The 14,301-nt window shown below is 36.3% G+C and overlaps 1 protein-coding gene and 1 pseudogene across 2 annotated transcripts; both read right to left on the reverse strand.

Moving 5' to 3' along the window:
- Nucleotides 1-1,836: 1,836 nt before the first annotated feature.
- LOC110771380 (putative membrane-associated kinase regulator 4 pseudogene) lies at nt 1,837-3,393 on the reverse strand (annotated as a pseudogene).
- Nucleotides 3,394-5,385: 1,992 nt separating this feature from the next.
- Nucleotides 5,386-13,782, reverse strand: LOC110771376 (uncharacterized). Of its 2 annotated transcripts, none has more exons than XM_021975670.2 (18): nt 13,419-13,782; nt 12,944-13,165; nt 12,759-12,854; nt 12,190-12,242; nt 11,876-11,972; nt 11,376-11,449; nt 10,625-10,742; nt 10,235-10,345; nt 9,719-9,795; nt 8,692-8,761; nt 7,951-8,016; nt 7,464-7,571; nt 7,195-7,325; nt 6,921-6,987; nt 6,731-6,795; nt 6,564-6,657; nt 6,310-6,380; nt 5,386-6,209 (listed from the first exon to the last, which is right to left on the reverse strand). In XM_021975670.2, exons 1-18 carry the CDS (start codon nt 13,569-13,571, stop codon nt 5,678-5,680), a joined length of 2,205 nt encoding a protein of 734 aa, XP_021831362.1. In that variant the 5' UTR covers nt 13,572-13,782; the 3' UTR covers nt 5,386-5,677. The 2 variants fall into 2 exon arrangements, with proteins under 2 accessions (XP_021831362.1, XP_021831363.1); XM_021975671.2 differs by having other exon boundaries at nt 8,692-8,758; nt 13,419-13,781.
- Nucleotides 13,783-14,301: the final 519 nt, after the last annotated feature.

The following is a 14,301-nucleotide window of genomic DNA, read 5'->3' on the forward strand; positions in this document are numbered from 1 at the left end:
ATACATGTAACATGCCTCTGTGGATGCTCTGCAGAGGCAGACAAGAAACACTCTGTAACTATAGCTTTCAATGCAGTAAAATGAATTCAAACACGACTTGGTGTTAATTTTCTAGGCTGAACTGCTGGAGAACAATTATTGTGCTTCTTTTAGAAAAACAAAGTATTATAGGATGTGACTTACTCTCACTCGAATTCGTATTTCCTTTTCGTAGTTTAGATTAGTTTAAAATAAATTATTATTTGTATATAAAAAAATTAGGAAGTCACCTTAATCATAGGGAACATCTGTTCCCCTATAGAGATTATGAGATCACCTGATAATTAGGAAAGTCACCTTAATGACAGAGAAAAGGTAAAGGGATGATGTGTCCCTAACTTTTATGCAGTACAGTAGTGACCAGAAGTCTAGGAGAGAAAGAACAGTAGAACAAATATCACCCACAGTTCTTTTGGGTAAATGTAAAACTAAAAAGTCTAAAAGGACGATGATGGTTTTATCCAAAAACAACAAAGAATGATGGACATAAAGCCTGAAACTTTCATTGAGAATCTAGTTCAGGAGAAAAAAGCAGCTTATAGAAGCCAGCTAGCTGCTGGTGTGGACAAAGACCTAGCTAATTTTACCGTACCCGAACCACTACAAAAGTTTGAGTCACTCACTCACTTTACAGAAAAAGGTTTCTATTATTTTGGGGGACTTTACTAGTTGTGCTAACACATTTTCAATTTCTTTCCATTACTTATGATATTTCCAAATTGTTTCCATTTTCAGCATCAATTACTCTAAGAGCACTTTCACCCCTATGGGCAAGGGCAAGGTAAGAACAGAGCAAGGGCTGTCACTACTTATGTGAATAGCGGAAGCCTTTGCAATTTTGTTTCCACCCCTATGGGCAAGGGCAAAGGCAATTACTATTCACATGAGATATGAGGAGATAAATTTGTATAGAATTTTGGTGTGGGAAGTAAAGAACATGGTTAGGTATTTATAATAATAAAAATTTTGAATTTTTTATTTTTATTTTTCAATTTTTTTGTTATTTTAATTGATTGCTGACGTCATTATGATATCAGTATTGCGTCACTTTGCCCAGGTAGTAGCACAGGCTGGACTTGGCTGTGGGCTTACCTGGGTTGGTGGGTCCCACACCTAGCCCTTGCTCGCTGGAGTCGTTCACCGGCCTAGGCCCTGTCCTGCTCAGGCAAAAGGGGAAGTTCGTAAAAACCCACTAGTGTAGTGGTTCGAAACAATTGCTTTATCAAGAAAGATTTTGGGTTCAAGTCCTCGCATAAGTGTAGTGTGTGTGAATTTAGTATACTATCCCTCTCAATAGGAAAAGTTCATCCAAAAAACAAACTCTAAGGGAAGTCCAACTTGCAACAGTTATAGATTTCTTGGCGTGTTTAAGGCCTATAGACTATCTTAAAGATCAGGTACATTTAAACCATGTAGTTGTGACTTTTTTCTCCACATTATTCAACATGGAGATATTGGATTAGAATTTATAGATCCATCAGTCACCAAAGATATATAAAACAATATAGTGATCTTTAAAATGTCTTTGTTGGGTCATATCTCGATGACTTTTTTTAATAAAGAGGGGAGCAAGTCATTTGTCACACGCAATAATTATTAACATTAATGCATATTATACTAAGTAACAGAAATAAACAAACCGACTCAATTGTAACTACAAAACTTCTGATGTAACAAAAGTTGAACCAGGGAAAGTGTGTTTAGACTTTTTTTATTTGAACAGTTAAATCCTCTAAATGAATGCAGGCCAAGAAAGTCTGATGACTCTGATCAAACAGTGCTGGAAAAACGTGCAAATGCCTGTACATCAATCACAGCGCATATTAAATTCAAATGAAGCCCAAATTCAAAAGAGATTAACAGGAAAACTTGGTAGTGGGAAACATTTGAAATTCTCAATCATATAATGTAATCATATTCATGTGTGTGTCTCTCATATCATTAGATGTGGCCTGGTGAGATCTCATGACCCCCACAAACTGCATCCTTGAAGCAGACAGTGAACAGAACCCATGACCTTCATTTGCACTCTTTCTTGAGCTAAACAGCTGCTGGGACTGTTTGCAATGAGCAATTGCTCCCTCTATTGAGCTCTCAAGCTCTGAATTTGCACTGGTACTTCTCTTCAGCAACTGCATATCACAGAACCCACTTGAGCTGAATGAGAAAGATGAAGATGAAGATGAAGAAACAGAGGAAGTTGTGGATGAACACAAGGATTTTGGTGCAGATGGATGTTGAATGGCCCCAGAAAATGACTTTCTGTGGGTATTGGCATTTTCCTCAGCCATTTCTTTCTCAATGCTTTTCATGAGAGTAGTTGATGATATTTGATATCTGCCATTGTCAATTTTCCCAAAAGGGTTTTTCTTGGCCACCTTCATGTACTTATTTGAGCAAAAGTCCTTGACTTTTGAACCATTTTCTGCTTCTGCATTTCTTGCTGGCTTTGCACAAGAGTAGTCATCTGCACAAGTGGGCTTACTGAACAAAGATTTAACATATGCCCTTGAAGCCTTGAGCTTTTGACCCAAAGAAGACTGCTTGAGCTTTGTGGACCAAGATTTCTTTGGATGATCATGACCACCAATGAAATTAACACACATTTCAGCTGTCCATTCAGAGATGTACTCATCTGAGGTTAGCTCACTGCTGACCCTGCAAGACTCTGAGGGTGAGATATTGCAGGACCTATCCAATGGGGTGCTTGTATTGGTGGAAGGTGTGGTGGTAGAGCTATTGATGAAGGGAATGCTGAAGCTGTCTTCAATGGCTTCTTGGGTTTTGTTCCCAAGTGAGGTGTTTGAGCTCTGAAGGATCTTTTGGACCATCTGTAAGCGAGGTGGGAGATGAAGAGGAAGGAGCTTACCTTTGTAGAAGAGCTCATCAGCTGGGGATGTTGTAGTTTCTTTATCTTGAGAAACTGAGGACATTTGAAACTCAAACTCTCTGGTTTGTGGTGGAGAGCCAAGTGAATAACAGAAGATGTTGGAGGAGGAGCTTACTTCCATGTCTATGTAATCTTCATCTGTATTTTCACCTGAGGCTTGGCTTCTGGCCATCTCATGTAACCCTGCTCGCTCTCTCTCTCTCTCTCTGTGTATATGTGTGTGTATGTGTTTGTGTGTGAAGATGCTTATGGGAAGGAGAGCTTGGTGAAGGAAGAGGCAGAGCACCCTTTAAAGTAAGGGTGCCAAGTTAGAATAATATATAATAGTATAATACTTTTTCTCTCTCAATATCTTGAATGCTTCCAAGAACTAAAATGCAGAAAGAAAATAACTATAACTTTTTCCTTTTGGGCTAAAACATTAATTTGTAGCTTATTCTTGTATTGGGCTATAGAACACTAATTTTGTAGCTTCAATAGATTCCAATCACAGTGTTTTTAAACCGTCCCATGAGATTTTAATGTTGTAATTATTGACAGTTTCCTGAGAAATTATAGTTTTCTTAAGGCAGATTTGAACCAACCAAATTTTGACACATAGCTGCTTATAATCATACCATCAAATCAAACTTTTATAATGCCAAGACTGTAGAGCGTGATTAGTGGGATGACATGGCTTGAACATCCCCATATATTTACGTTTTTCTTAGTCCACATCCACTCTTACTGTAAATGCCATTTGGATTCTTCAAATGTTTGAGCACAAAGCTTAGACTTCAAGTACAAGATGTTGACAGGGCAGAGCTTCTGTTTTTATTGAGAGTTTCAATGTAAGCAACATACCCCATCTTTTGAACACTGTTAAGAAAATGAAAGTACATTCAAGATTGAAGGAAAGAGACCAAATCAAACTTCTGAGAAATGAAATCCAAACTGAAATTATGATATCCGTTCAATATCTATATGGGAATTCTAAATGGATCACTTCTCTTAATTAAGTTTGTGCTTCCCTTTCACTTTTCAGGTTATTTGTAGCACTTTTGAATTTTCCACAAAGATTGAACCCATATTTTAGGTTCTATGATGAATACCATTTGTAACTGTTTTATTTCCTTTTTTCAAAAACAAAAAACCAGCGTCTAACTCAATAAAAAATGACCTTGACTTGATAAAAAGTCTCAGATTCGAATCTTCTTTCACAATAATGCACCTCATGTTTATATGCCAATTACATGTATAATTATGTTATTTTTCTGCAACATCCACTAACCTCCCTGCAACCAACCAAGATTTGAATTTGAAAACAATTTTGTGTATTTTTTATGTTTGTCTGGGCAACCCACTTCTCGAAATCTGGTTTTCTGCACTCTCACTCACAATTCTATAATCAGTGGAGGGAAGAGAGAGAGAGATTTTTCATTTCATTTTTTTCATCAAAGAACACAAAATAAAAAATTATATTGTCTCCACAACAACAACTATCATGGGCTATCATATGTGGATGTCCTTATCTAACCTAGTCAAAATGTTGCAAAGATTTAACCTCATCATCATCATTGTTTATAATATCTGTCTTTGGAATTTCAAACTGTTGACCATATTAACATGTAAAAACAACCTACAAGGTCCCATTTCGTGGCCAGTAAAAAACGTCTGAGAACAGAACTTCATAATATTTGTTTAGTCGGTGTCTTAGAATAATGTAAAAAGGATTTTGCATTTCATATTTAATTTAAGATTCTACATCATCTTCCCAACAATGTATGAGGTCATTTGCTTATTTTGTTCGTCAACATTAGCTTTTACCCAATTCTTTTTCCTGTTTTGTTTTTTTCCTTCCCTATTTTGTAGACATGGGTTTTATTGTCAACTTTTCTATTGACCTAGTTGGTAAATAGTATTTTGGCATGGATTGGAGGGCCTGCCATGGAGCCATTAAAAGGTACAAAAAGGTAGAAGCTCACTGCCAGTAATGGTAGCCATCACGTGCCTACACGAGACAGACCATATATTAATCTTACTAACACCTGATCAAGAGGTCTTGTGATTGCTAATCTTAAGAGATGCTCGAGTTCTGGTCCTCCTAGCCACATGATTGGTCTCATTTTAACTAATGTGACTGAAAAACTCCATCGGCTTAATATGAGTTTATGTCAAAGCTCACTAGGTTTGCCACTTTTGCGAAGTCTATTTTCTTCGCAAGAAATACTAATGAGAGTCGCCCACGCTGTGATGGCAGTAGGTCTCATCACCCATCAATGGATGATAGCCACCCCCACCTCACGTGTAGATGATGGTCGCTATCCTATCACATATCTCTCTTCCATATGCAGCAGATGTCCTGTAATCAAGTGTTGCTCACATGATCAGTGAAATCAATTTCTTTGCCATATGCACAATATGTTTCAATCAGACCTGGAAGAAGAAGTTGCATGGTTATGGTATCTATACACACAGGAGAAATTAATTTGCTTTTAACTTTTTAAGGTATCTACATCTTGTAATCAAAGATAAGAGAATTTACATACATCGATAAACCTAAGCACTCGAATGTTTGTCCACTTTTTATTTACAACCTATGAGGAGTGTTGCCTGTAAATACATAGCATTACATCTTGTCTGGAAATGAAAGCTACTAACTTGCTTGTTCCACTAGACATGCCATAATCCTGCCTTGTTATGAGATCAAAATGCACCAGTATACATATTCGGATATTCCACCGTATGAATTTGCCTATTTCCTGCTGGTCAGCTAGGGGTTTTTAGGTCCTTTTCAAGTTCATCAAACCCCCAGTCATTAATCTCCTCTGTTGAGCCTTCTTTGCCAACCTTCCCATGTTCTGGCTCTAGTTTTGCCAATTCTTCTTTTGGGTTTAGTGTCTTGTCTCCCTTAATCAAGGAAGAATTGGATCCTTTATCCTGTTTGAGTTCTGGAGTCCCAGTGGTCAATGGAAGGGCCTTACCATGTTCTGGTTCTACTTTTGCCAATTCTTCTTTTGAGTCTACTGTCTTCTTCTCCCCTTTAATCAAGGAAGAATTGGATACTTCATCCAGTTTGAGTTCTGGAGGTCCAGCGATCAATGGAAAGTTGGTCAATGGAGAGGCTGTCAATGGAGAGGTAGAGGTAGGAGATGGAATTATTTGGGGCCCATCACTAGACGGTGTCTCTGGTCTTTGTGGTGAAGCTTCGATTTCCAATGTCGGTCTGTCAATGGATTCAAATTCATCTTTTATTTTTTTGAGGGCATCAAAGAGGTCTTTGACCTTCTGGTCATCTCTCCTGGATCAAGAGTGTACCATGTATCATATCAAGGGAGTGATGCTATAAACATAGAGGTGTACCTAATGGCAGAAGGGAAAATGACAGCATATATGAGTACCTGAAAATGCCTTCAGTTTGAACATAGAACTGCCTTTTCATGGTCTCCACTACACTTAAGGTGGTCAGAAACTGAAATGACAAAGGGAAATTAGATTGAGGAATATTTCATGTTGATATATTGGTTCAAAGCACAATGAATGAAGAAATACAAGATTAATACATACATGCACAAGTGGAACATGATCTTAAAGAATTAGACTGAAAATTTGACTTATCGAAGGATAAAAAAAACAGTGGAAAATGTGTGCATACCTTTGCTTCCATGTCCAAATATTCCTCTTCAAGATTTTTTCTTGGGTTATTTACTTTTGAACTTCCATCATCTATATGAGGTGATATATTTGCTCTGATATAAATAAACAATCAGAGGCTTGATAAAACTGTTTAAAAGAAAAGCTAAGAGAAACAGAGAAAATTACCCTTGACTTGACCTCAAGCTCTCCACGAGATTCTTAATATGAACGATGGATGATCCCAAGCTTTCCTAGTTATGATACAAGACAGGCACACCAATAAGAAGGTGAAAAAGGAAAATTATAGTAATAGATAAAAGTGAATGTGATGCACTATTTAAAAGAAATTATCAACAAACAAGAAGAAAACTATTACCTTGTAGGTAGAGAGAAGTTGGATTACCAAATTCACAAAATGGTCTCCATATCTCTCCAGTTCACCACTTGAACAAGAAAATAACCAAATATCATTAAATATGAAGAAGTCATCATACACTAGGGGATGTACACAACAGTGCAAGTGCAGAAAACATTAAAGAGATCATATCATAAGATATTAATTCCATTTCAAGTTTTCAGAATACAGTTATCCAACATGAAATATTGGCATCAGATTCATTTGCTGATCAGTGTAACTAAGATCTACATACTTGACCTGCTTCTCCTTTTTCTCTGTGTATGAGGTCTGGAGAACCCATGTATCTTCCAAAAAACTAATCCAAGTATTGACAACATCAACTTCTGTTTTACATGAAGCAATGGATCTTGACAGCTCATCTTCCTGTGATTAAAGAAAACAGATATTATAGATACTCCATAGCAAGCTATTAAATGCTCATCCAAAGTACATCTGTAGAAAACCATTCTTAATGTATGCATTCTAAATGTGACCTAAGGCATAACAAAAAACCTATAATACCTTTGATTTTATGTGTACAAGAATCTGATTGCTTGCTTCATCAAACTGTTCTCTTTCTTCCCTTGCATTGTGAAGGCGTGCACGAACGGCCTTCAATGAAATAATCACCTGTAAAAAATGTTCAGCCGTATAAATATACCCCCCAGCAAAAGAATATGAGAAAACACAATAGGACTTATTTTGCAGGCTATAGAATTGGCGGGGGTGACATTTGCAGTTCACCTCTTCTGATGCTCACGCCAAGAAAGAAAAGAAAATGTATATGTATACTCTCATGAACACCCTTCAACTTCTTTAAATAGGCTCTGTGAATGGGGACAATTTTTTCATTAACAAGAACGCACCACTTCAGTTGATCATCATCAATATGAATATCACTGAGTACATTTTACCTAGAAGCCTAGAACTAACGATTAATTAACCGCTATTGGAAATGACTGTGAACTCCTAAAGTGCACTATCTCTTTATATATGACAGAGGAGGAACCTTTTTCAGTTCTTGTTGGAGTTCTTCTCTTTGCCTCTCAAGTTGTCCGATCTCTGCCACCAATTCCTGAAAAATGCCAAGTTACTACAATTTCGTGGACGTCAACAACAAAATGGATCACAACCAAACAAATTTATTCCAGTAAACAGTCCACTATATAGACAGTAGGCCTCAACCATATGTGATGTAAAAATTTAACAAGTCTACCAGACAAAAAAGAAGTCATATATCAATTCTGAAAAATTAAATTACAGATGATTAAGATGTTCTTAAATCACATTTCTATACATATTAACAATGGGTACAAAAATTTATCAGCTATCATTGTGTGGGAAGTCTGCAGTTTTTATTTAAGCATCTAAATAAGTTGACACGTGCCAGTGTGGGCAATACTTGCATGATAAGGTTAATCCTCAAAGATACAAAAATTAAGTCTAAATTCTTCAAACAAATAGTAAAAGGTAAGGTTCAAATTTTATAATAGCTAAAAGAACAGTCTGAGATTAAATCCATTCTGTTGAATACCACAAATTCTGAGCAACTGAAGCCCATTTAAACATATAATGTACGGATAGATAGGCTTCAAGACATATTAATTAAGCTATCATTAACTGAAAATGCCTATTCAATCGAGACTTATGATATATCTGTGCAAAAGAATTCCTTAGTTGAACGGATTCACATAGTTCTTTCACATTCTCTTTTGAAAAAGGGGGAAATAAGTCTTTTCAGCCAGTATACCTTCTCCTGTTGGCTTACTTCATTAGCTTTAGCTACACGAAAGTTGAGTGCTTCTTCTTTCTGAAACCTGCTTTAAGTATTGAGAGAAAGAATAAAAACCATTAAAGAAAATAAAGATTAAGGAAACACCAACTGGACCTAATTTTCACATTTCTTTGTCAAATAGCAATTAATCAAATATCAAACAGAGAGGTGAGTGATGACATGCACCAAAATGTATAGAGCTCAAGTGCACTTTTTTGTTTTTTTTTCAAAGAAACGAACTTTTATTGAAGAAAACATAAAAGATACAACATAAGTGGCCAAGAAGCCACAAAAAAAAAACAGCTAAAACATCTAACACTACAAGATTGCAGCTTTCCAATCTAAATAAATGAAACGAAAATTAATCTACTACTACTGTGTGTGATGTGAGCGCTTCAAATTGGTTTGATCTTTCCCAATTATCCTAGCCGGAACTTGTACGCAGCACTTATACGGAGGTGCATGCATAAAGGTTTGGAACTCTTTTCTTATCTGAATCTTAAGGGCAGGACCCTACCCCATTAACCCTCTGCCGAGCTTAACCCTGCCCGCATTTCCTTTTGAAGGGAGCAAAATAAATGTCAACACCTGCTGCCAACAGTCTTTCTTCGGAATTATACTGAACGGGTCGATCCTCCCCTCCCGTTTGTTTTAGCAACTTATCCTAAGAAATTAATGACAGCCAACAGAGTAATCTACTTCAACACTATGTTCAGCAAGCAGACTGATGAAAAAGGTCCTTTACGGTCCATACACAATATGAGAATCCATTTTATCAGGTAGGAAAAGAAGGAAATAAGCATATGCTAATTCATTTAAACTGAAAATTCTCGGAAAAACTAGGTCATGGACAAAAACTGTTTCACCATGGATGTGCTTACATAAGCATCTATTTTCTCAATACGTGTGCAGCTACACACGGACCAAAAAAAATCATGGAAACCTGCATATAACACTAGCATACATAGACACAAGCAAGATGCTTTAAAATACAATTTGAAACCTGTGGTCTAAAATGCGCTTTTCAGCTTGAGAGGTGGAGTTAGCAAGAGATTCTGAAAATACTTTTAATTTTTCAACCTGCAATATAAATTAAAACAGGGCAGTTAAATACAAATAAGAGAAGACCCAGCCCGAGAAGATGGGGCCAATTGCCTAAACATATGCAGTGCCCCTCAAAGGCATAGCTAGGCTTCTTATGCAGTAACCATATTTAACATAATAAAAAAACACAGAAACTGAGAAGAATGTTCAGATTAATTTTTAGAAGATGAACTGAAAATTTGTAGCTTTGTTCTTCACAATGTTTCTCTAGATTGCATTCAGGATACATTTCATGGATACCATGTAATGTTTGACCTCACTGAACTGTTAAAAACTGTTAAATCAAACCCACTTTTAGGTTAAGTTGTTTGTCAAACCCTGAACCAGTCTAGAACATTCAGAACTGTCAATTCCTCTTTGGTTACAGTTCAAAGAAAAGGGGGGAGGTGCGGGGATGATATCACATGGAGTATACCTTTTCACAATGCATTTCGGGCGAGTCCCCATTGCTCAAGGATTTCTTCTTTAATAACAGATCCTCCAACCTGGAACATAGTTGAATTTCGACAAGTGCTTCTTTTAAATTCTGCAAGGAAATCAGACCTTTCAGTTCAACGAGTCATATACACTTAGTTATCCTAATTCCTTAGTTGATGATATTTAAACAGTTAGGGAGTTAGGGCATGTATCATATTTGAACAGTTGAATTTCTACAAGCGCTTCTTTTAGACTGAAACAGAGATTCTGATAACACTTTTAATTTGAATGTGAATAAAATAAAATCATCTCAAATAAAGCTGTGCATTTATGGGATGCGTATTTGAATGTGTGCTTGTATCTGCATAAATAAAAAGATCAAGTTTACCTCTATTGTTGCATCCCTTTCCTTCTCAGATGATTTTTCACAACCTTCACTTAGAGGCTTTTGGTGTGCCATCACTTTATCAAGTTCTTCCCTTATACTGCAGGCTTCAGCATCTATTCTGAGAGCAGAGAACAAAAGCAGGTGGAGGACAAGATTAGGTGAAGTAACAACTGGATCTTATTAAAACTTAAACTAATAATGACTGTCTAAGAATGGAAACATGTGGATTCCAAACATTCACCAAAGGAGATCGAATAGAGGGTATGCAAATAAAAAACTCTGATGTACGTTATTGTCCTCTACATAATAAACTAACAAAGAAAAAGGAAAACCAAACTTCAAGAGCACAAAATGAAGTGGTATGGAAGGATAATTGTAAAGAATCACGCTTAACAACTTTGGAGTTTCATTGATCACATGTAGACAGAGAGAGAGAGAGAGTGAGCAGCAGAAAATATACATATTATGAATTCATAGTTGCTGATTGATCTGTTTGATCAAAGTCCGAGCATGCAACAGTCACTTCAGTATATAATATCTACTAGAGCATATAAAATATAAAAAATTAACATATCAAGGCATAAAGTGGAGCTACAAAAATTCTGTTTCTTATTCACAGAAGAATCAGCATAGCAAAAAACATAAAAAACCAATAACTGAACAGTCATTTTCATTCCAAATATCTCTTAGTTTGCATGTCAATGCCCAAACATGCAGCAAAGAAAAGGAAAAAAAAAAGTTCCTCAACCACCTTGCAAGATCAGCATTTATTTTCAGCCCTGCAATTGCACCTTGAGCAAATTGGAGCAATTCTTCTCGTTTTATCTGAAAATAGAAGTAAAAAGAAAAATAGATAAGAAAGGGACGCATGCATTAAACTCAAAAATCTTAAATTGCAACATAATTTGCATAAGGTTAGAAATGTACTGTTTTTGGCTTATAAAAAAATTATGTAACTTTTCATATGAGTAGAAATATGAAGATGGCAGTTCAAGAAACAAGGGGGAAAAGGGAATGGTTTCTTGGGAACTGAAGCCTTCAAATGATAATATTAATATGTAACTTTTAATAAGAAGCACTTTCAATGATTAGAACGTCGATTGGACTGAGACAAGAAAAATTCAAGCACAACATTTGCGAAAGCTGAATATTTAGGCCATTCTTTGATGTCTGATCCCAAAAGTACTCAGAAGGCTTACAGCCTTAAGTTAACCCCATTCATGCTGAATTCATGCATACGCCTGTCCTTACCAGTACTTCATCTTGATAGTATGAAAGTGCTGCTGCCAAATTCTGTACACTGCTCATTACTACATTATGTACCTCCTTTCCTCCTGTAAGGCAGAGCCTGTATATGGTACAAGAAAATTCACGTAATATTTTAATATTCAAATAATATTATCCGCAAAAGCAATCTTTAGGAAAATTATCTTTTCTTTATTGAATAGTTTTTTGGTCAACCGAACCGAATCTTTCTTGCCGTTGTTATGGACTAAAAATGTAATTTCAAGGACAGAAGTGGTAATCAGCCATTATGAGAATACCAGAAGAGTGAGAAAAATCACCTATATATCTCCAAAAGTAGCGAAACTTCTTCCTCGTTTGGTTCTTCAAGAATCTGAGTCATACAAAAGAGTTAACCTGCGGTTAAACTCCATGGATCAGCAAATACAAAGCCCAGCCCAGCCAATGTATGCAGAATGGCACTAAAACTTTTGGGAAAGCTTGAAGGAAGAAATCAAAATATTCTACAACTTTGCACACAGATTAGAGGGAGGAGGAAAAAAACTTTAACAAATTAGAACCATTTCATTTTGACTTTCCATGTATAATAAAAGAAGAGTTCTTTTCTACTTATAATGCAATTATTATACACCTCTTGGTGACCCTTGTTTGCCTTTTGTTATTATATGACCCCATGACTTCACTCATCATATAAGCACTACTTCACTTATCACATAAGCACTAGGGGATTAGCCTTGTAATTGGTAAAATAAGCAAACACTTCCATCTATGTCAACCAAGTCATTTAATTATGATCAAAATTAGAGAGCATGATCCATTCTCAGCACTTGTCTATACAAGAAGACTGGTATGATGCGTATGAGAAAACATTAATAATTTCTCAACTTACCATTGATAATGTTATGCCTTCAAGAGCTTGGCTATGTAGAAAGACATCGCGAAAAGTTTTTGGTTCATCTCCCATATCAGAGTCAATGTAATAAACCTGTCTCAAACAGTAACACACAAGAATTACAAGATAGAGTAACCAAAACAACAAAAACATAACTGTAGAGTGCATCAGGGTTTACCCACCAGCGTAGGTATTTTTGGCGATTCCATGGATTCATCAAAGTTAAGTTGGTCATCAGGGGTTTTTTCATTGTTCACATTGTAAAGGGTGGACAATCTCTCTATTTCTTTAAGTGCAACCAACCACCTCCTCAGTAGCTGAACCCTTTCTACCCCTCTACAGGAAACAGACACCTCTTCCAATCTTTTCACAGTATGCCTAAAACTCTGTAAATTCCTAGGGCCCTGATTAACAAACCCAAGCAAACAAATCAGAATTTGAATAAAATTAATATTAAAACTAACTCCAATTTTTTCTTCTATAAGAAAAACAAACAAACATGGAATTCATTTTTTTGGATTGCAACGAAATGGGCATCCATTCAAACGGCAGATAATCGCAAAATGAGAAAATTAAAGCAGCTTCAATCAAAATTTGAATTCTTTCAAATGAAGAAATGAAATGACTAAAAGGAAATGGTGAGTTGGGAAATAATACAATGCGTTCAGGGAGGAGGAGTCTGGCTCCGCCGGCGACGGCATTCCCGGCGTGAAGGACGACAGAGTCGGCGTAGTTCCGTACGGTGCGAGTGAGGCTATTGGTAGCCCCTGCTTCCACTGCCAGGTTCACCGCATTTCTTATCCACGACATGTCATCCGCCGCTCTCTTTTTCTCGCGTTTTCTTTCGGAAATTCCCGCTCGCCAAACAGATAAACAAATAAATTAGAGGTAAAATGATGAAAGGAGGCGGATTTTTGTTAATTTTGGGTTGATGAAGAAGATGGAGAAGAAGAAGTCAGGCAATTCCTTCTGGGTGCAAAATGAACGTATTTTTTCTGGTTTTAGTTGGAGTACTTTGCGCGGCTTTGCCTTATGTTTCGCTTCCTTTTCTTCTTTCGATTCCGAATTTACCAAATTACCCCTATTCTTACTAATTGCAAACGAGCAACGTTTTGCATGGGCGTGGAGGATTTATCGGAATATTAAACGCTTAATTAAACCATACGGAGCGACGTCGTTTCATGGTAAACATGATTTAAGGTTTTTATTATTTTTTTTATATTGCATAAACATAATTTTATGTAGAATGCTACTTGATTATTAGAAATATACTAATCAACGTTGTAGCCATTCTCAAGTACTAATTCTATATCTTTTTTTTAAAATTAAATTTTGCGGTTTATGTAATAAACACAATGAATTCAAGTGGTTTCTCCTGGATCATTTCATTTAAGATTCACCAAAGTTTGTCCTTGGTCCGTAAATATGACAAATCCAATCACTAATCCTTTTTACACGTATTAACTGATCATGTAAGTTTTAAAGATTTACCATAATTTAGTGATTAGTGACCAGACCGTGTCGTAATTAAATGTTCACT

This window comes from Prunus avium, chromosome 6 (genome assembly GCF_965620075.1).
Source record: "Prunus avium chromosome 6, drPruAviu1.hap1.1, whole genome shotgun sequence".
Taxonomy (NCBI): domain Eukaryota; kingdom Viridiplantae; phylum Streptophyta; class Magnoliopsida; order Rosales; family Rosaceae; genus Prunus; species Prunus avium.